The 22,713-nt window shown below is 44.3% G+C and overlaps 1 protein-coding gene across 4 annotated transcripts in view; it reads left to right on the top strand.

Moving 5' to 3' along the window:
* Positions 1–22,713, top strand: part of CADM1 (cell adhesion molecule 1) — a 329,561-nt gene that overhangs the window by 300,253 nt on the left and 6,595 nt on the right. For 2 of the 4 annotated variants that reach the window (XM_049621235.1, XM_049621251.1), the window contains one exon: positions 5,372–5,404. The exons of the other annotated variants lie outside the window; for them this stretch is intronic. In XM_049621235.1, coding sequence (XP_049477192.1) covers positions 5,372–5,404 — 33 coding nt within the window. The remainder of the gene's footprint in view (positions 1–5,371; positions 5,405–22,713) is intronic. 4 annotated transcript variants of the gene reach the window in all.

Genomic DNA, 22,713 nt, shown 5'->3' on the forward strand with positions numbered 1-22,713 from the left:
CCATCTTGTCAAGTTTTTGCCCCAAAATTGCGTGGCCATTTTTTTTTCATACTGTCTCCAGTGTGTAGATTTTTATTTTGCTGGCAAGTATAAGCCTATATTACAAATAGCATCATAGCCAGCCAATTTTGTCTTTTAATTTTTTTAATGTTTATTTATTTTTGAGAGAGAGCCAGAGAAAGAGGGAGACACAGAATCAGAGCTGTCAGCAAAGAGCCCAACGCGGGGCTTGAACCCATGAACTACGAGATTACGACCTGAGCCGAAGTTGAATGCTTAACCTGCTGAGCCACCCAGGCGCCCCAGCCAGCCAGTTTTTGACCCACACTGATTTAGGAGGGAATAAAACCAGTTAGAATACTCTACTGATGAAGGTCACCTGATTCTGCCTTTTAAAAAAAAAAGGCCTGAGAGATAGGAACTGAGGGTTATTTTTCTAATGCTTCTATCATCATTTCCATACTTTCATGTTCCTTGTTTAAAAATAATCCAAGAGATTATTTATCCACAGTGCAGAAAACTAGCCTCAAACACATGGGTTTCTCAGGCTTAGAAAGTGATGGTTGGATCCGTCTTGGTTGGAAAGGTAGGACTTAGAAGGAACCAGCCCTCCAGCACGTAAGCAGAGAAGACTAGAAGTGACTATTTCTAGAGCCCTTTCCCTCTGCACCGTCACCTCCCTTGCAGTGCCCCTTCCGTCCCTCTCCTCACCTGTGCCTTCCCCCTCTCTGCCCCTCCTGCCCAGCCATCACCCACACCAGGGCAGAGGAGTTGTTTCCTTGTGAGAGGAGACCACTGTACAAGATCCTATGATTTTCAGAACATCTGGTTTGCAAATGAAAAGATCTCAGGGGCATAGCAGCAGTAGTGAACGATTCTGAACAAAACTTGAAATTGCTTAACAAAAAAACCAGTCCACTCCCCATCCAGCTGTTCTATGGAAGGAGCGGAGGGTGACTTTAAGAAGGAAGAGAGTTTTATCGTGATTCTTCTATCTGGACCTTTGTAGCTTCCAGTGTGTTCCTGTCCCCTTTCTCCCGGCCCTCAGAAATGGGAGTTTAATTAAAGCCTAACATAGTTGGAAAGAAAATTGACCAGGAATCTGGTAGAAAATAAATTTCGAAGTTTAATTTTCCAGCACGTATTTTTGCTTTCAATAGATTTCAAATGAGTCAGAAATAAATAAAGAAAAGAATTTTTTAAAATACCATATATTTAATATATATTGGCCAGCAGAACACAACTATGAAAATAAAATTGTCAGGGGAATTCTTTGCCTGCCCTAGTGTCTAGATTTAAAGCAGCCCCGTAACACAAACTGAAGGGGAATTCAATTAAGAAAACCCATTGGCTCCTTATTGACTTTAGTTAAGAAAATAAACTGGGGGAAAGTGTATTAAATATGTCTGGACTGCTTAGTATGCTTTCATTTAAGCTTATGACAATCAAAATGGGAAAATTTAAATTCTTTACAATTAAACTCTGCTTTTGAGCAGATTGGGTTCTCTGGGTTATTACCCCGTGTATTTTTTAACATATACCCGACTCACACACACACCCCAAAATGCAGTCTTGCAGGGAATCTGTGCATTGTAACGCAGGAGGACTACAGAGCAATTGGAGAAGAGAAAGTATTTAAGGTTGTGAATTTAATTTTGTTCTAGGATTTTCATTTTCATTTATGGCACCCGTTGTGTTTGAGACCATGGACTAATTTATGGATTAGTTTTAAACCCCCAGTCTGTCACACTCAATGAACAATTCTAAGTTGGAGAGAATCCATATGAAAGGATTAGAATGTGCCACAGTGGAGCTTACACATGACTGTTTCAACTAAATATTGCCCAGCTGCCTCTCATGCAGCAATTTTTTTTTTTTTTTTTTTTGCTACTTGGTTAAATGGCTACTGTCTCTAATCTCACACATTGTCAGAGCCTTTCCATTTTGTAAGTATCTTACACTGCCACATGAAATATAGGTGATGTTTAATTTATTCAAGATAAGGTGCCATAAACTGTGTGTATGGCTGGGGGACCGAGAAGTCAATATTTAGTGAAATGCGCATCTTTCAAATAGCACAGGGCCTGCCCTTGGCCACCTTGTTTGATTATACTCATAAAGCAGCTAGAGAATGACTGTTAAGGCCGTACACACTTAGTGGGTTTGCAAAACCACGGGATTGGTTTTTGTTGTTGACCATTTAAAATAAGCGTCCAATACATTTGCCCTTCTTGTAATTAAAATTAAAATAGGGACAGAAGCTCAGCAAGGCCTTTTCAGGTTCATAACCCTATGCCACCGAGAGCCCAACTCAACTTTTTGTGACCTCTTTTTCCCCGAGGCCTAGCTCAGAGATTAGTTTCTTAAAGGCAAAATGAAGTTTAAAGAAGTCTTCGTTGGGACAATTAGGAGCTGTCATTTTTCAAATGAAGCGCAGCATTGCTGACGTGCGTTGGAAGGTTACCGCTCGCATTTTGCCCATACCCTCAGAATGCTGTCCGATGACAGAGTGACCCCACAAGCTGATTCACAGGGGCCAGCCCACACGTCTCAGCAGCCTTCTGATGGAGACGCCCCTAATAAATCCTACCTCACGGAGCCACACTTGCTTCAGAGCCAGGGTGTCTGTGGTTTCTGCACGAAGTCATAATGCAATTATGAAGGAGAATTAGATTCTGCGACAGTGCTCTCCTGCAGGGAGCACAAAGTCACTTCTGAAGAAGAGGGTTTTTTCACTTTTTTTTTTTTTTTTTCATTCTTTACTCGAAACCGCCTCTGTTCACATAGCGCACCAGGTGCTCTCAGAGAATTAGAATCAGTGCGCCCCCCGACACACCCTCAAACCTTGCTCGAACTCTGTGGCCAGCCTGTGTGTCTGCTCTATTCTCCTGCTCCGTTGCTGACCATGACTTTGCCATTTCCAGCCGCAGTGACTGTGTGGTTTGACGTGAACGTGTGTTTGCTTTGAACCGTCCTCGAAGGTGTTTCTTCCCCCTCCCGGCATTCTTTTTTCCTCCCCGTTTGGGTGCAATTGATGGATTTCCCATCCCTAGAATGGGAAAGCAAGCTGCACTGTGGACTTTTCTCCTTTATTTTCTAGTACCCACAGAGAAGCCTATGCCCAGGTTCACTCAGGTTAATTTCGTGATAAAGCGGACAGTGTTGGGATGTAGGAAACAGTAAATCGAGGAGTCACTGGTTAATGCAGAGATACGATTTTTAGGGCTCTAACCTTTAGGATTTACTCCACCTCCTTTCTTTCAGTCTATGCTAATTGTTCACCTGCTAAAAGATAAAGCGTATGAGAAAATGCTGCTATAAAAATAAGCCAAAGTGTTTATTGTTTTGTTTTGTTTTTTTAATTTTGGAAAGGAGCCAATGCCTACCCATAAAACGTATTAACCTGCATATAAATGTTTCTGTACAAATGTGCATTTGATGTTGCCCCTGAAATTGAAAACACCTCAAACTAAAGCTTGACTTGAATGTTTCAAGTAAGGAGATGTGTCAGCTGCATCATGACAGTCTGGTATAGCGATGTTTCAACTGTACAATTCTTGGTATTGTTTTTTACTGCTATTTTATGCACACAGACTTGACTTGTAAGTAAGTATTGTGTTCTTATGCGGTGTATTTTATGTCTTTCTTTCCTTCATCTAATCTTCAGAAACTCAGCTATAAGTTTTATTAAGCTGCAGTGGCTTCTCAGACTGCTGGTTAATTCTGGCTCCTTAGAAGGGCTGCAAGTTTTTGATGGTATAGGGTCCCAAGGAAAGCATGCAACTGAAGAGGAACACTGGTGTGAATTCATGGGTCAAATTTGCAAACTAGAAGCACCAGGCTCATATGACCAAAAAAAAAAAAAAAAAAAAGTTGGCATCCCAGTGCATTTAAACATTGCCTGTGTCATGTCTGGAAGAGTCTTTTGGAGTCTCTAGAATTCATAAAAATAATTACCAGCTTAAGTAGCTGCGTTATATGAGAGAAAGAGGAAAAAAAAAAAAAAAAGGACAGGTAACTGCCTGCAGTTTTAACCAAGAACACCGCCCCAGCTAGAGATGATGAGCTGCTGTGCCCATATCACCGCCCTTTTCAGGCCAGAAGGGGATAGTGGAAGGAAACATACTGGAGAGGTATAGAGCTGAACACGGAAGTGCGGCCAGATGGGTTGACTTTGGAATTGAGTTGGCCATGGGAGTGGTGTTTAAGAAAAAAAAAAAAAAGAAAAGAAAAAGACTGGAAAAAAATGTCATCGTGCATTTTGTTAGACATTTATCCCACTATCCCTGTAGCCAAAAATAAAAAGGAAATTTCTTGAGCCCCTTGAGCAGTTTTCCTATGAAGAGGAGCCAGGACAGCAGGCCTGGTTTGAAGCCTAGCAGGAAGAGGAGGAAACTCGAACAGCATGGGAAATAGAAGAAGAGACAGACCACATCCTCTTCCCCAGCAAGGGCGTCTGGAAGCGAAAAAGTGAACGTGCCGTCTCGTGCTGCCGCCGTGAAGGCAGGGCTCCTGGCAGCTCACCACAACTATTGTGCTTCTGAACTGTGAACACGGGGACAGCTGGGTCCTTTAATTTGTGGAACGTCACATGATCAAAAGTGGCGTTTGGCAAATGATGTGGACGTGGCCATTTCCCTGACCGTCTTCTGCTCATAGGCTGTATGACAGCAAGAACTGCAGAGTGAAGAATGGATCCGTGGTGGGTCGTGGCGGCAGGGGGGGCGGGGTGTGTACCGAAACTTACCCGGAAACCTTTAATATGTTCATTCCCATGGCCTCCCAGTTAACTGAACTTTCCCGCTGAACCCTGCTGGAATAACACACGGGATGGAAACCTTGAGCTCATGTGTTCGTCTACCGGCATCTACCAGCCTCACAAGGATCCTGAAAGTGTGATTGATACGGTGATGCCTAATTGGCAGGCACGAAGCCGAGTGCCTGCGTGGGCTGGCTTAAAACAAAGGCAATGTTTGAATGTATGAATCCATTGTTCGGCCAGCCTTCCGACTGGGCTCTTCTGTCACAGTCCTGAGCCTTGATGCATTAAGAGTTTGCACTGGTGTTTCTCCTCACTCTGCATGTTCCCCTGACTATTGACTAGCAAGTAGATGTGTCCCGGCAAGACCCCCAGAACCAAAGAATTGACTGTTTTCCTCACTGGCTCGCAGCTTTGAGCTGAAGGCATGTCTTAAAACAGTGCAACTCACTTCAAATGCTTTTTGCTTTTCATTTATTATTGCTTGTCACGCGATGTTCTTTGAAAGCTTGCTCATATATTATCTGTTCCATTTTTTTTCCATTTTCCCTTTTTTTGCATGCCGTTCCTCCTGTTTCCTCCCTTCCTCCAATCCTCTGTTCCCGTCTGTAGACACAGCAGCGACGACAGAGCCCGCAGTTCACGGTTGGTATCACATTACTGTTTATCTACTTTCTCAGCGCTGCTGAGAGGCAAGGCAAGCCTGGGAAAAAGAGAAATGCAGTCTTCAAGGGAAATCGTGTTTCAAGTAGACTGATCTCATAAATATACTATAATTTTTTAAGGCTTGAAAGGATGTCGGGTCTTGTCATTTCTGTTGTGAGTTCAGCAGCCGGTGGTGACAGAGGCGAGGTAGCCGCCTCACTGGCTGGGACGCAGGTCATGGCCCTTGTTGATAGAACTCCAGGCAGACACCAAAATACAAGGGACTCCAAAAACAAATACTTGCCTGAAAATCACAGCCTCTGGTTTAAAGACCCAATTGCTTCCTTCATTTATAGGCTAGAATCCCAGGTACACTTGGAAGAGGGGTCGTTCGGATCCCTTACTAGTTGAGGCTGAAGGACAGGTGAGAACAGAAGAGTCCCATTAAAATTCATGAGGTCATCACTCTTCTCTTAATTATGTTCCCAGTCCCGTTTGCCTCTGCAAACCACTGCCAGTTCGCTCTCAATCTCTATGCGTGCGTGAAGGTTTACGCTATTTACACCAGCATTTGGCAGGATCCCTCTCCGGACCAAGAATGACACCATATATAAGTTTTAGCAGCATTAAGTAGGACTCGACAAAATCATTTGTGTACAGGCAGCTTGTAGGCAAAATACTAAAAAGTTGGTTAAGGTTTTAACCAAAAAGTGGTTTAAAAAAAAAAAAAAAAAAAGGCCACCGGGCTATCCTTTTCACAACTTCATCCTACCTTACAAGGTTGGAATAAGTTCATTAACTTTTCTGTGTCTCTTCAGTCAGAAAATTAGAATTATGTTTCATCTGTATATGACTTTATTTCTTAACTCTCAACCCTGGTGATGTTGTGCTTAGAGAAAGATACGTTAGTTAAAAATTGGGCAGAATTTTAATAATTGAGTTCCAGGGAATTTTTTGGTAAAGGGCCTATTTAAATCACTTTGCATGTTGTACAGTGTTGGGACGCATCGTTTAAGTGCCTAGAGGTGATCAGCCAACACTTTACTGTTCATGCACCTTTAGCAAAGCATCTCTTCCTAGCGCAGACTGACTTCCTTAAAACAGACCTACGTTTGAGGACTTGTCAGTTGGAAATCTCTAAGCAAAACCTGTCCTGGGTGAGCTGTCCCTGAAGGTCAGGCCTTGACGCTTGGCACATTGCCCCCGTATTTGTGCTTTGTGACGAGGAATCCCAAGAAAGCAGAATGAACTTAGGTATGAAGAGCAGTAAATCCCTCCCGGCTCCCTGCCCACCTCACCTGGCCCTCTCCTGTCGTTGGCACAAAGGGAAAAATTAAAGGGCCAGTTACACTGACAATCGGGAGAAGTCAGTTAGGTATAAAGCTCCCACTTTCTAAGGTAATGCCCCATAGTGCTTGCTACGGCTCAGGCACTGTGCTCCATTAAGCTTGGTTATTTGTAGGTTTTGTCATTAATTGAGCACTTCCTGACTGTTATCAATTAGTCTCAGAGCTTTAAGGCTATTTTAATGTCGTTCAAGAGATTTTGTTCTATTCTTTTTAAGATGCTTTAAGTTCTGAGCTTCCTATAATTGACTCCAGGGTCAAATGTAACCATGAGATTCTGGAATTGTGTGAGATCTTTGAAGAAATATTGATCATTTATCTCCTAAGACTCCAGAGTTCTATTTGCTAGGTCCCTTCAATAAAACCTGTGTACTTATGTGAATCTAATGGATGTAGGTCTTGGAGTCGGGTGAGGTATTCCAAGTAGGAAATCTGTTCCCTGACCTGAAAAATGAGAAGTTAGCTTAGGGGCCAGTCTTGGTCTAGGGCACGGTTTTTGATGAGGTCTTTCTGTCTAGAAAGAAAGTGATGGTGATTTCTTTTTGTGGTATAACAAAGAGACACTTGGAATAAGACTTTATAGCATTCCTGTGGCAGGAAACAGAGAAGCAACCACTGCCTTATTAGTTCAAGGACAGTGTTCAAGCCAGCAATACACCAGTAGGATGTTGTTCACTGGCTGGCAGTACATGGGAAACAACCTAGAGCCAAGAAATCTTGGGGAGAAAAAAAAACAATGGCCACACACACACACACACACAGTTCCTTAACGGCAGAAGGAGAGAAGTGATAGCCCAGGTTGGTCCCTGTTTGATACATTTATAAACACATTCTCCTGACTTGTCTAAAGTCCTGACAGCATCCTCACCAAGAGGTCCTACCACCATCTCGAACAGCATACCCTCCAGTCTACCGCAAGAAGCTGTAATGAAAGCAACAGTAATATCTAGAATTTTACTTGGCGGAGGGAAGACCCATCTTCAGGTTAGTCGTCAACGGGGGTAGAATACGATGGAAACTACAAAGCAAGGGGACCAGGTTTCCAGAGAGATAAAGATCTGGAACTGACTGTAATTGAGTGCCTTGTGGCTAAAACCCAACTTCTTCAGTACAGCAACCATTTGATTTCGATTCACTTGAGAGTAACCTTGAGATGTTCACGATAGAGATCCGGGCCTAGAAAAATGTCATGGTCTGAGAACTTGGCAACTTAAATGACAAGACGTATTAGGTCAGCCAGTCGTGGCCACTTGATTTGTCTTAAAAATCTCCATACTGGAGCTCTTTCTATATTTCTCTTTTCTTTTATAAAATGGGGGAAAAAATCATTTCCAAAAATCTTTCCCTTTGAAGACTCATTAAAATACTTTATTCAAGCTTGTGTTGCTAGAGTATGTATGAAGTATACCAGTTGTTTATGTATGTTGACCATTTGTTCTTACCAATATCTGATTGGAATAAGCATGTATTGGAAGGTTAGAAGTGCATGGGCATGATTCAAAATCAAATGGATTTTCTCCAAAAAGAAACCAAACAACAATCAGTCACAATGTGTTTTTTAAGGATCTAATTGATGGTAAAGATAAAAGCGAGTATAAGAATGGGATTTTTAGACTAGGGTGACCAAAGGGATTTTCTTTGAATAAGGATCTTGAGCATTTGTGTTTTTGGAGCTCATCCTTAAGGCCTGGACAGGAAGAATCCTGTGTTATGTGTGCATGTTAAGCAATGCAAAAAAACAAAAAAACAAACAAAAAAAAAAACACACTCTGCCAAATCCTGGTACCACATGGTCTGAAATTGATGGCAGAAATGCATGAGTGACTCAAAGCACGGATGGTGTCGTCGTTCTTATGATTATTGATGTGTGGGTGCGTGTGATGGTTTTTGTTTGTTCAAATGTGGGCGCTTCTCTGTAAGTGTCTTGTGCCTTGTTCTTTTTCAGCCCTGCGTGTACCCTCTCCCTTCCCCCACCCACCTCCCCTGTGTGAGGTTCTGGGTGACAGCATGTCCATGGTCTGGAATAGTGCTTGTGCTTTTGCTGCACTGCAGTGAGCTGGCTTCCTCTGGGTTTGAGGTCCTCTCTCTCTCTCTCTCTCTCTCTCTCTCGCTCTCTCTCCTCTTTGTCTCTCTCCCTTTCTCTCTCCCCTCTCTCTCCTCCCTGTTTTATTATTTTCTAGTCTGCCTGTCCTTTCGCTTTCCACCTCTTGACATATCAGAGGCTGGTGATCTCATGAATTGATATATCCCAGATAAGTTTTTCAGCAGTCTTTAATTCAGTACGTAATTATGGTAAGACTCAAACCAGGAACCCCTCTGAAGTCATTTTTCACTTTCAGTTTTGGTTTCAAAATCTTTGGCCTGTGCTAGATACACATGCTCCTACCCTAGTCCGCTGCCCTCAGGAAAGCACCCCTGAATCACCCTTTCCCTGACTTATTTCTTTAGTAGTGCAAGCCTTGAGAGAATCCTAAAAGCACTTGAAACTCTCATATTGCTTTCTATTCAATTGTGGGGAAATTCCGAAGCCCGTTTTAAAGAAAAATAGCCAGCAGTGCGCATTATTACAACCTCTATGTCCACCATTTCTGTGTATGCACCTCTCTGCACATCTCTCTGTACGAGTACGCAACAGTGGCATTCAAAGGCTGTCATTCAGTCAAGGGACTCTGCAGACATTGTACGTTCTACTCAAGAACAAAGCTAAAGAGGTTTACGAATGGCTGCAGGACCTGAAGATTGTGTTTCAGCCTTGATATGCAGTTTGGAAACAATGTGCTACTGTTTAACGGCGTGAACCAAATTTCTGCCAATGGGAAGAAGGGACAAACTCTCCACAAAAGCTGACAAAGCAGGAAGAACAGGATGACTGAGCTTTTAGATTAAAACTACCGGGGGCGTCTGAACTCTTATGGCTGGTGATGGAAGTAACAGTTTCCATAATATGGCCAAGTGATCAGATGTCTGCCGCTTAGGTAAGAAAGAGACCATCGCCTACTTTTTCATACTGGGAATGGTACTGGAGCCAGTGGGCTACGGTTTTGTTTCCTTCAGGTTTTCTTTGATCATTCTTTTATGACATTATCTGAAAAAAAAAAAAAATGAAACCCTAATGAACTGAACCCACAAGCATTTAAATTTTGCTTGACTCTGACCTTGACTTTATTTAAATATCTCCAGGATCTCTTGCTGTTTCTAATGTTTGAGGTTTTCCTTCACCTGGTTAAAGATTGCCACATTATACCACTTTTAGAAGCCAGTGATGTCTGCTAAAAAGGAGGAGTAAGGAACACGTGCAGAGGGACGCTAAGGAGGCTCGGGTATGTGCAGCACCTTATAGACCACGAAGAGGGAAAACACGTCTCCACAGAAGAGACCCCGACAGTGCAGACATGAAATTAGCATGTATGAATTACTCGGAATTAATTGCTCAAAAAAAAAATTCCATATAGATCAAAAGTTAAACCTTTCATTTGTTTAACAAAGTTTAAAGAAATGTATTGGATACATTTTAATTAGAAATGACAAGGTAAGGGCTTTAACAAATGATATGGGAGTTTAAAGAGAAAAACCCAAGAAGTGATTCCCCACATGTTGTTAATTTGTGAAGTTTCCTTTTGAAGAATATTGTCTGTTTCACGAAACGCATCGTCGTTTCTTTAAGAAGAGGTGTGTAATTTTTAACATGAAAGAGGACTGACTGCCTAAGTCAAAGCAATTTTAGGAGGTAAATTTTGCTCGTCCTCACGTATATACTCAGTGCTTCAGTAAACTCTTCCAGTTCTATTTATTCAAAAATTATCCAACTATGGCAGAGCACTATAGATTCATAAAATACAACAGTATTGCAAAAACAAATTTAACGCCACTAACCTAAATGGCTTCCCACTTTCGGATGTAATCTGAGCAGTGGATTCCAGATGATTTGGTATATTTTAAAATTTATGCCATTAAAAATGACAGTTTCATCTTTAATGAGGTGTATATCAACTGTCTGTTGCTTTTTAATGGGAAACTTTGCATATCAATGATATTTCATAAACATATTTGTCTTTATTTTTTAAAATTAGCTTTCTAATGCCCTCCCCAAGGAAGCAAGCATTCAGCAATAAAGCTGCCTACTTGAAACATCCTTGTTTAATATGGTTCAGTGGGTGCCAGGCATGTATATAGAAAGCTTTGATATTCGTTGGGCCACGTAGAAGTGAGGGATTAGCCTTCTGAGAACTGCAAATTCATAATTAACTACAGAGAAGTACTTTATGTTGCCCATTTATAACAATTATTCAAATAATTGTATTCATCAGTCTTTATACAATGGATAAAGCCAATTAGCAACAGGAACACTTTCAGCCAATCAGATTTCAGAACAAATGGATAGCCTCCCTGCTCACTTGCCTCTATAATTGATTGCATTACTCACTGCTTTCCCTTTTGTTGCCCGAATCCATAGTTTGGGAACCATCCGTGGGCTCGAACCCTCCCATTTTTAATTGGCACCTGCCCTTGAATATTGGCACCCAAGGTTCATAATGGAAATTCTTCTTCAAGACCTGATATGATGGCTTCCTTTCATGGCACCAGCCTAGCCATCAATATTCATTTGACTGCTTTATAAAACAACCTACAAAATCCAAACTTTTACTGACCATTTCTACTTGATTGTTTCTGTTACTTCGGTTTTTTGTTTTCTGTTTTTTGTTCCTTGTTTTGTTTTGTTTTTAAATAGCACGATCAGTTTGACGTTGCCGGTTTCCAGAGCGTTTGTTTCATGCTCTGGTTGGTAGTTCACTGAGCATTACTCCCACGTCATTCATTCAGCAAATGCTTGCTGAGAGTATACTCTGTGCTTGGCTCTAAGAGAAGGGAAAGGTGAAAAATAAAGACCCGCTGCTCTCCCCAAAGTCCTTGCAGCTTTATAGGTCCACACAGAGTCTTGCAAAACGACAAATTAGACGAGTACTAGCAAAGTAGAGGATCCGCAGCGATCGGACAGGACTTTGAACAGAACGTTAAGGAACGAGCAGAGGCCTCCTTGATTGTCTAACATTTGGTGGCGGTGAACATTTTATTAAAGGAGCATAAGTAAAGCATGAGAAAATGGAATCTGTCCCCCAGCTGAGCCTCCTGTTGTTTATCTACCTCCTTCTTCCCCTCCTTTAATTCAGATCAGAGCTGGCTGAGAGCTGTCACAGCCGGCCACCGCTGGTGGTGGCTTCGTAGAGGCCTTGCAAGCCCCCCGCCTGATTATCTCCTGACCTGACTGCTTTCTCAGCTTTGAGGGTTTTATTTTTCGGGAGAACCACTGATTTTTTTTTTTAATTCTCCTTTTTAAGAAGTCATTTTGCGAAATCAGATTTTCTGATGAAGACACAACCTGCAATCTGTAGTCAGCAGATGCTGTACCATTTTGAAATAAGCGATCCAAGATTGTCATAAATTGATAACGAAATGTATTTGTCAGTATTGGCAAAGGATTTCAATTTATGGTAAAATGTGAAATCAAACTTACATACATCAGTATGTAACATCTAAATATATTTGTATTTTAAGAGCTGTGTCAGAGCATCGACAGCTAACAATCAGCCTTTATTTTTTCATTCTGCACACTGTTATGAACGAGTGATTTTAAACATTCATCTTCATGTTTCATGTGCTTTGAAAGTGGAGACTGAGGAATCTTTCTGCCTTGATTGTGTATCAATAACAAAATGAAACGATTGGAGAAATGTACTTCTGGATTAATGCATTCAAGCTATCCAAAAAAAAAAGAGAGAGAGAGAGAGAGCAAGAGATTTGGCTCATGTTTCTTAAGAAATTCATCCTCAGTTCTTAAGTGTTTTGTTTATGTCCCTTGAGGAATGGAAAGAAAAACGATTTGTTTTTACTTGTAAGGCCTTACTCAGTTGCCCAATTCCGCAGAAGAGCTGGACAGTGAGGACCTCTCAGGTAAGGGCTAGTCACTAGGTAAGGCGCTGCGGTGTCCAACCTGTGGGCACTCTGTCCCAGCCTGCAAAATGCCCATTTGGTTCCCTGAGCACTTAATTAGCAATTGTGGATTTTGAGACAGAAGGAAAACAAATTTTTATTAACGCTTTCTTCCTCCCCACGTCCCGTTCTTCCCTGTGCTAGGGGCATCTATTTCGGATTGGGACTGACGGCGTTAATGTAAGGAAGGTCAGGTCATCTTGGGGATCGCACTGAAGCCACTCTGTGTTCAGTGGCTTAAAATAATTTTTCATGTTCTAGATGTAGAATGGTTCCAGAGAAATTTTTTTGCATCACAAAGCAGTTTCAGGATGTTGGATTATGAGAGAAGATCTTTATTTAAAAAAGAAAAAGCTCATGTTGACCATCTGCTTCTGTAGAATGGACTAGAAAACCATGTCATAGGTATCTTAGAAGCATGGGGTGGGGGGGCGGGAGGAAGGGGGGCAATTGTTTTGTCACACACCATGATGTAAACTAATTATCCACCTCAGACCTTTTTCACAGCACACTGAGCTCTTGCAAAAGTAGGTTTCATGCTTGATTCAGGGATTTAGGTGTTACTAATCCAGAATAAGAAGCATATCCTAAAAAGGAGGGTGGGTGGTGGCAAGGAGATTCAAAATGGTCAGAGCTAAACAATTATATGAGGTGCCATGATGCTCTGGGATTTCAGTGCCGACCAGCTAGAGCTTCTTAAACATTTTGATCAGTCAATTCTTAATAAGTCAATAAGGAAGGCCAGTTCCTTATTACTGTGATAGAGGAACCAAGACGTAGGACTGTGTGTGGACCCTTACTCCAGCCTTTGGGAGGGTTCCATATTTCTCCTTCCTGAAGAGATTTCACTTGAGCGCCCTTGAATAGTTGGTTGTTAAGGTGGCAGCAGTCCTTGACGACAGGTTTCCCCCAGTGAGAAAATAAGATAGAGTCACTAATCTCTCTCAAAATGCAGATTTATTGCCTCCTATGTGCTTCTGTCAAACTTTAAAAAGGGGAGGATGCCTTTATTTTTCTATGTACCATGTCCCAGTGTGAGCTTCGCTGTCGGGTTTTTCCACAGAATGGAAGCTCCCGGAGGCCGTTTTGGTTTTGTTCACTGCTGTATGCCTGTCGTGTAGTAGGCACTCGATTGATACTCGTTGGATGAATAAGTTCCCAGTCCCAATGAATTCAGATAAATAAGTAGAAGATTAGAAAGATAGCCAGCCCATCAAGGGAGTGTTTCATGTTTGCCACTTATTGGCGGTGTATTTAGAGAAGTTGCAAAAACATTAGCCCGATTTTGAGAGCTAAGTCCTTCTCCTTACATAGAATGTAATGCTGGTTGTAAGCAATGCGCTCTCAGTTCATGTCCTGACCCTAAATAAAACAGCTCTCTGACACAGTGGCCCTGGCGATTGGAACTTCTCAAGGACCCTAAAAGAGGACGGAGTTCTCATTGGCCTGATCCCTCTTGGCCTGTTATCAGATGAAGGTCACTGAGATATGCAGAAGTAATTTTTCTTTTCTTTAGGAAAATGGGACTAACTCCGCCATCTACCCCTTCCTCAAGCATCATCAATTGCGGAAATACTCTGGGTCTCTCTCAGCTCTGCACCGAGTCAGATGTGGCCTTGCTGCAGCTCTATCAATCACCCAGAGTCAGGAGCAATAAACCAACAACTGTTTGTGCTCCTAATAATTTGGTTAAATTAATGCTTACGTGCCCCCTCCCCCACCCCCTCCAGGAACGCTGCAGTCCTGTGTTGCCCAGGACCCATAAGTCATGTAGAACACTGATGATCTATCAGGCCGGGCTTGGGCTGCCTTTGCATCTGGTTTGATGAACTAATCAAAAACTGATTAGCACCTTTGTTCAAAGGGGATGCTGATTAATCAATTACTATTGATTGTGAGCTTGGCTTCCCTCGGCAGCAAAGAGACATCTGAAGGGAAAAAAAAAAAAACAACCAATAAAAATTGAGCAGCTGTCATTGTGTTTAAATTTATTAAAACAAAATACATTATTTTTTATGAAGCTGTCTTGAAATGGGTCACTGAAGGGGAGCATATTGATTGAGAAAGGATGAACTTCTCAAATTTCTGTAGCCTAGAGACTGAATTCAATTATAATACAAGACAAACAGGTTAACACCCGTCTTAAACAGTCCATCAATAAATGAGAGTAGGTGTTGCGCATTTAATGCTAAACTGTGGTAATGAATAATATTACCACCCATCCCCTGTTCCATCTGGGGAGAAATTCCATCCTTGCCTTATTATGGATAAATGCTCTATCCTGCATTTCCTGAGAAATAATGATGGTCTGTCTTCTGCCCACCTCCCCCATCCACCACCGCTACCTCAACCAAGGACAATTTCGTGAGCAACATACCGTTTTCCATCCTCACCCAGCACAGCAAGTTGCCCACCTGGTCCTCCTCTTTAACCTGCAGTAAAAAATTATGCCTGTGTGTAGCTCAGTGATTTAGTTATTGGCAGGCCTGGGGAGCTTATCCAGTCCCACCTTGAACCCTTTCATTTACCTTTTTGGGTGTTAACTTTATTGACGATGGATCCACACGAGTTTTCCATTGTTTTATCAATTACATCTGCTGTTTCCCGGTGACAGCTGGTGGTTATTGCCACCCATGTGGAATAGAATAGCTTTAAGCATATTTATCCTTCTATTTTATTTTAAAACTTTTAAAAAATGTCTGCACGGCCTCCCTCCTTTCAGCACTGGAAGGGTCTTTGGGGACTGTTTAGTGGAGTGCATTGGTAAATAGACGGTGTTCCAGGGAATGACCCTCTGGCACTGTTAGAGCAATCCATCAGTCTTCTGCTTTTGAAGCAGAGGCCCCGACAAGAAATTCCAGAGCTGCCATGCTTCCCCAAAACATGTTTTCAACTCTTGCCCTGCAAATGAGAAAGTGATCTAGAAAAATCCCACATCTCCCTCACGATCGGTAGAAAAGTGTGGGTGCAAGGAAGTCTCTAAATGGCCCTGATAATCCGTGCCAGGCATTATGGAAGACCCTAGGTGTCCCCTAAAAGGATTCTGAAGGAAACATGGGCTCGAAATACAGTCTAAATTTAGCTAATGGAAGCACCTAAAGGCCTTGAGTCCAGATGATCAGTTCTGAGATAGGATATAGGACCATCTGGTCATTGTGAGTGTCCTCAAAGTTGGCTGAACTTGCTTGAAATGTGTGTGAAAAACTCAACAGACATAACATTGGGGGGGGGGGTGTCTTTCCTTCCTTGCCTCCACCTAAGCTATGGCCCAGATTTGGCAAACAGGCGATTTCATCTCTGTGGTAGACTAGCAATAATGATGATGGTAAAGAAAAACTAGCTGGGCTGTATAGACAAATTCAAGGTATGGCCCCATAAATCTAAGGTGTAGTAGTTAGCCTGTATTTATCCAGTCCTTTCCAGCTCAGAAAACTTCCACATATCTCACCTGCTCTTTGTTCGGCACAACTGTTCGAGCTTCTCCGTCTGCTAGGCTCTGGGCAGGGCACCAGGCATGCAGTGGTAAACAAGACCAACCAGGAGCTGGAGCTGCTGGGGATCTCACAGCGCAGACCCCTGCTCTTACAGCGACATTCTAGTGGGGCAGCCAGGCTCACAGCACAAGGTGATGGCAGACAGTGACGAATGCTGTGGAAGAAATAAACATGGGTACACTGGGAGTGAGTGACTGGGGCTAGGAGGAGGTGGAGGCTAGCTTAGAACATAAGCTCACCATGGAAGGCCATGGGGACAGAGAGAGTGAGCCAGCCATGAGAGGATTTTCAGGAGAATCCTAGGAGAATCATCAAAGAAGGGTTGTTAGTCTCAGTTTGCAAACGAGGAAGCGAGAGCTCCGAAAGTTAAGTGATTTACTCAAGGGGCAGGGTCAGAATTTGAACAAATGGGTCTTCTGACCTCTGCAGGAAATGGAGACTTTAGTTTTAGAGCAGCTCTCCTTCCCCTGTGAAATCCACCCTTCCCTTATTATGATGTCTTCATGACAGTCTTTTTCCTCTTGGACCCCTTTCGTTTTAATGCAGGGGTCCAGAGAACGAGGAGGGAAAAGTCGGGCTCTCTGTGGCCCATCAGGGGTAGAACCACATGCTGAGTGACCTGGAAAGATCTCTTCCAGCATCCAGTCAGGCTCTTTCTCCTTCAAAGAAGTCCTTAAACTCAGATGATTTCGGTGCCGATGTCGCATCGAGTGTCCAAAATTATGGGATCTATTTCCCACCGAGATGGTTCTCTAGGCCATAGGGAAGTTTTGGGTCACAAAGGTTAAAACATATAGAGCTCCTTATTTTTAAAATTGTGTTTAATACAAGGCAGGAGGCTAAAACAATCGTATTGGGTCCGTGGCAGCTTGTCCATGGCTTTCCCACAATGTAGGTTTGAAGGTCATCAGATTGCTGATCTTCCCATAATCCAACATGCTACTGTTTCCCTCATGGGGAGGAAGGAGGCCATCAAATAGGAACATTTTCTCCAAACTAGCCAGTCACCAGGTTACAACACAAAATGTGAATTCCAGTTCTACAGGTTGGACACTGCTTTGGGGTGACTTCACCATATTCATTAATCCATCCTCCACACACCCCCAAATGCCTGAGGTCCACAGAAGCATCTTTCTCCAGAGAGAGATTCTAGTGGGAAATGTATGTTTTGAAATAGTTTATGACTGTCCCCTTTATCAGATGTATACTCTTTTAAGGAAAACTCTGGTTTCATCTTCTGTGCCTTCCTGTTGCTTAAAATGGAAAAGGCACTCATACTTCTAAGTGCTTATTATGAGGTGAGCGGGGCGGACTCATGAGTGTGCCTCTTGGTCTCTGGGGACACTGGATGTTTGGGGAGGATCCCCTCCTGTTCATTAAGGCATTTCTAGTGTTGGATAAATTAACTAAATCAAGTTACTTGAGATGGGAGAAAAATCAACCTAAAAAATACTTGTTCTCATATTTAGCTGACAGCAAATATTTAAAATCCTCATACTCCGATGGTACAGCTGAATCATGACCTGGCCCAGGTGGCCTTCAGCCTTAACCACACAGGACAGCTAGGCCATCAGTCACACTGTGTGCCATTCTGCAAAAATGGAAGAGGGCTTGGTCAACTCAGCAAGTGTTTATGGGGCATCTTACCATCTGAGAGCAGTGCTGAGTGTGCGGACAGCCCTTCCCCCAAAGCCTTGATAAGTATTTGCCTTGAGTCAGTAATATTAAAAGAACTGGGATAACGCTCTCCTTGGGCTTCAATATAGCAGATTTAAATCTGACAGACACTTGCTGAGTACCTATGATATGCCAGGCCCTGGCCCAGAGAGGCACTTTCATATTCAGCAATACACTGGCCTCTCAGAACAGCCCCGTGAAGTGTCTGGTTGTGCTCGATGGCTCATAGGGCCTGATCGACCCGCCTGAAATCACGGAGACAAGTAACAGAGCCCCACTTGTACCCCAGACCCAACAGCGGGCCCAGCGCACTCCAGTGGGCTGTGCAGGAGATGAGATCCTCACTCTTCTGCGTCTCCTGTGTGGGCCTGTTCCTGGAGGATCGTCTAGGCAATGACAACCTAGGAGAGCCTGAGTCCTGATCACTGGGTAGTGACGATGTACAGCCAAAGCCTGGGAGCAGTACTTCTAATTTCAATGAACGCATCCTGAGCTCTGGGTGACAGGGGAGGACGCGGGCCACAGTTTTCCTTTAAGTAGCTTCACACCGTGCCTTTGAAATGTTAGTGCAGCTGCAGTTCCATTGCTAGAATTAAATGCAGGTGAAGGGTAGTGCCGGCTGCCTGGGATGCGCTATGGGATCTTCACTGTTTTCTTGCCTTACGCTGATTCCTCCCCTTCTGCTTTCTAAGAAGACAGAAAAGAAAGGTTATGTTGCATAGAGGCTAGTGTGCTCCAATATATATTAACATCTTAATGGGAAAGCTGTGCATGTACTGTATACATTTACTACTCTCTGACAAGAGGGAATTAAATGTCAGAAGGATTTGTAGCATCTATAATTGAATTGGTGCTGAGGAAAGCAAATCTTAAGGAAGAATAACATATTAGGATTAGCAAATAATGTGGCATTTTGTCAGCGCGTGCCATTCAGTTTGTTCCCCTTCAGTAATAAAGTTGTGCTCTTTCAAATGCACACTTATTTTTGTTGCCACGAAGGGAGCTACCGTAGGTGATGGGAATGAGCAGCTCCATTTTTTCAGAAGGCACCAGGGTTGGGTTTGCTTTGCTTTGGTTTTGTCTGTGACCTCAGATTTTGGTTTTGCCTCAGATTTGGAAAAGCCACCATCAGGCTTTTTTAAAATGTCTTCCTGGCAGGAAGGAGCACATGACATCACGGTCACGAAGAGGCCTCTGAGGTAGACTAATCCCTAGGGTCCCAGGAAGCTGGAGGCGACGTTTCCATTATAAACACGATTGCAAGTGTTTTTACTTAAACTGACTTGTCCGGGAAGACCTCAGCCCAGGAAAAAAAGTCTCAAACTAAACCACGTAACAGAACTGTTGTAAAAAGTCAAGAATCCTAACTTTTCCCCCCAGTCATTCATTAGATGGGGAAACGGGAGAAGGTCCAACATAGGAATTGTCCAATAGAAGCAGGAAGACCAGTATCATCAGAACCTCCTCTGTGTTTTAAACGTTAATTTTTAAGGTGAGCCCTAAGGTAGCCTGTGAGGTATGGGGAAGAATAAAAATGTGCGTTGAAGAGGCATATTCCACACTCCCCAAGGTTTTAAATGTGCCAGCCAGCCTGAGCCGGGGATGTTAGGAAATGTGAAGGGATCGCCAACACCGGGTAGCGGTCCCCTGCCGTAGTATTAACTGTGTGTTACGTGTTAACTGGATCAGACTTCGGCTCGTCAGAGGGAGGAGACTGGGTGTCCTTTTTGGCAAGGAGACCAGCCCCGGGCTGCAAGGTGAGCAGTGGTGCTGCAGCGAGCATTCTGCTCAGTGACGTCCTCTGCCAGAGTCCCTGTCTGCCAGGAGCTTGTCTAGGACATACTGGCCATTCCCTGGCTGTCCATGAATCCCCGCCCCTGGCAGCGGAGCCTTCTAGGCTTATCACGGATCCACGGTGAAGGCATTCTCTTGGCAGCTTCTGTGAGGCGTCCCATGCCAGGTGGCGAAGTAGCCATAGAAACCGAGATGTGTCGCAGGGCCCTGTTTTAGCACAGGCAGCGTGACTCCCGAGCTCTGCATTAAGGACAGCTCTGGCAAATAATTTAAGGAAGGAAAGCAAGTGGAGAAAAAGGAGTCCCTGCAGCGCGGGGGGTGGGGGGACTGAAATTCCTCGCTGGCAATCACTTTTCTCGGCAGACCACCGCCTTTAGAGCACTGCCTTTATGTTGCCCATGAGGAATGGAGCGGGCCAGGCCACCTGGCCCAAGGTAAAGAAATCCGAGCTCTTGGGGCATCACTCTTGGGAGTTTCTTTGAAATGTTTTTGTCCTCACGGTTTCTAAGATGCTAATGCGAGCCCAGGGTGGCCTACGCTGTGACCCAAGCAGTAGTGGCCGACTTAACATTCCGCAGGCAGCTTGTAAACTCTCACCTGGAGCCAAGTCGTCCCAGCTTTTTGCCAAAAGAAAAGCCAACTCACGAATACTAAACAGCTCATGACGGATCTGTCCTTAAAGAGACTCTCGTGTCACACTTAGAGCCATAGACGGGCCTGCAGGAGGGGACAGTACAGGCCGGAAGGAGAGGGCCCGCAAAACCTCTTCTCTTCCCTGCATTGACAGGGCATACCTAAAATCCAGAGCTATGGGACGACTAGGCCAAAGTTACTTGGCCTCACACGTGAAAGGATTGGGGCGACATTCTTCCCCCGAACGCACTCGGTTCAGGGCTGGAATAACCTTGACACCAGGAGCATACACGAGTAGGAACATGGCTCCTCCTCCAGGATGATGGGGACAAAGCTTAGTCCCGGAAATATGAGCGCTCTTAGTAACACCTGTTGCTTCGTTTCTTAACAAGGAAACGTTACCTTCTAAACCCAAGACCTGTCCATTTGCCCGAGTACCAGGCGTGTTTATAAGTGCTTTCCACACTCACGTTTCCTTTTCAGTGTAGGAGCTGGAGGCGTCCGTGGAGTCTCGTTCTTTGATTTCCTTCTCTGCCCGATTCAGAAAAGGAACCGAAAATCTGGAGATGCACCACCCCCCCACCCCAGGAAAGCTCATAGAACCAGAGTGAAAAGATCTGCACCCCAAGAGGAGCAGGATCTTTGGATGATGGTGACAGATACTCTCCCAAGTGTTCCACTGAGAAGTCATTTCTCAGGCATAGGCAGAGCTGTTCCTTCAGGAGCAGGACAGGAAAGGCTGGGCGGCTGACGGACTTTGTTAGAGCTGTGATCCTTGTGGTGGTTGATGCTCCCTGCCCACGCCAGTCGTTCCTCCCCACCACCCCCCACCCCACTCCCTCCGTTTGCCCACTGCCTCTTTGTGTAACAACTCGTGCCCTTGCTCCCGGCCTTGAGCGAGGCACGGGCACACAGGTGCAGGCAGTCCTGCCCTGCTAGAAGGTAACCAGCCTTCACCCTGCTCCCCCACCACCTCGAGCCAATCGACAGCACTATGAAAACCCTCCCGCCCACCCCACGCAGGGCAACGGAAGGTGGGAGTGCACGGAGGCAGGAAAGGGCTCCGCTCTTCACGGAGGACGCCAAGCCGTGGCAGGTGCGGATGAACCCGGGGTGGGGCGGGGTGGAAGGAGGCCGTGAGGGGCTCACACACCTCAGTGTTCCCTGTAAATTAAACATCAGTTACCTTCTGTGTCCGTCTGCAGTAATTGAAGGCAGGAAAAATGTCTTGGTGATTAACTGGTGGTAGTAAACTTCCTTATCAAGTGAGTATCAGGAGATAGCTGGAGAGATTACCCTTATAAATAAGTATCTGTAAAATATGTATGTCCTTGAGGGTGGGCAAGATCGCTAGAACCCAGGTACTGAATGTGGGCAAAGTGCAGAGGGAAAAAAAAAGCAGCCCTCAGCACATTTAGCTCTAAGTTCCTGGGCAGCAAAGGCCAAATGAATAGTTTTGGCGAAAGAAGTTAATCCCGCAGATACCTCCCCGTGAGGTTTTCTGTTTTTCTTTATCGCAGAGATTCTCTCTCTGTCTCTCTGGCTTCTAGAATGTTCCCGTGCCAGGGACGGAGGAGACAGCCTGTTAACAGTGGATGTGAGAGTGCCTTCCCCTAAATGGGACGGCTTCTCTCTGCTCTCAGCCTCTCTTCACCTCTTACCCCTAACTTTCCCCTCTCCTCAATGGCTAGTATCACTTTGTTTTCCCCATCCAATTCTGAGACCTGTGGAATGAGTTGAAAGACTCTATTTTTCAATAGGTCTGAAGCTCATGGCAATGGGAGGTTAGTTCATTTTCACTCCCACAAGATCCCCTATTTTGACAGCTCCCTAAGGAAAACACAGCTCCCAACTCTGGTCTTCCCATCAGCGACTCCGAATCTGTGCAGGTGGGCGAGAGAGTCTCCAGGGTGTGAAGCACTATATCCCCCAGCAGGTACCCTGTGTTGGAGGGGCCCCCCGGGGAGGGGAGCGCTCCCCTTCGACAAGCTCTGTTGTCTCTAAAGGAAAAGAAAAAGTTTCCGTGGCCAAGTTCTGCCTCGTTGAAATGATTTCCAAGACACAGAGGCTGTTGCATCCACAGTAGGTAACACTTGGGGCCGAGGAGGGCGATTCCTCTCCACCACGTTTCAAGTCGAGCTTATTAGACAGGTTGCTGGAGGGGCTCGCACATCACGGAGCCGGCTAATTGGCTGGAGTGCACTCTGCCTCCAACCCATCTCCCTTCTCCAATTAAACTCCCATCATCCCGTCGTCCTGGGCGACCGGCCGCTGCCGCCTCTGATTCGGCATTTCTGTTTGGGCTGGGGTTTTTGGGTTTTTTGGGTTTTTTGGTAGTCCTTCGAAAGGTAACTTAATGAAACGCTTTAAATGCTTC

Source organism: Panthera uncia, chromosome D1 (genome assembly GCF_023721935.1).
Source record: "Panthera uncia isolate 11264 chromosome D1, Puncia_PCG_1.0, whole genome shotgun sequence".
NCBI lineage: Eukaryota > Metazoa > Chordata > Mammalia > Carnivora > Felidae > Panthera > Panthera uncia.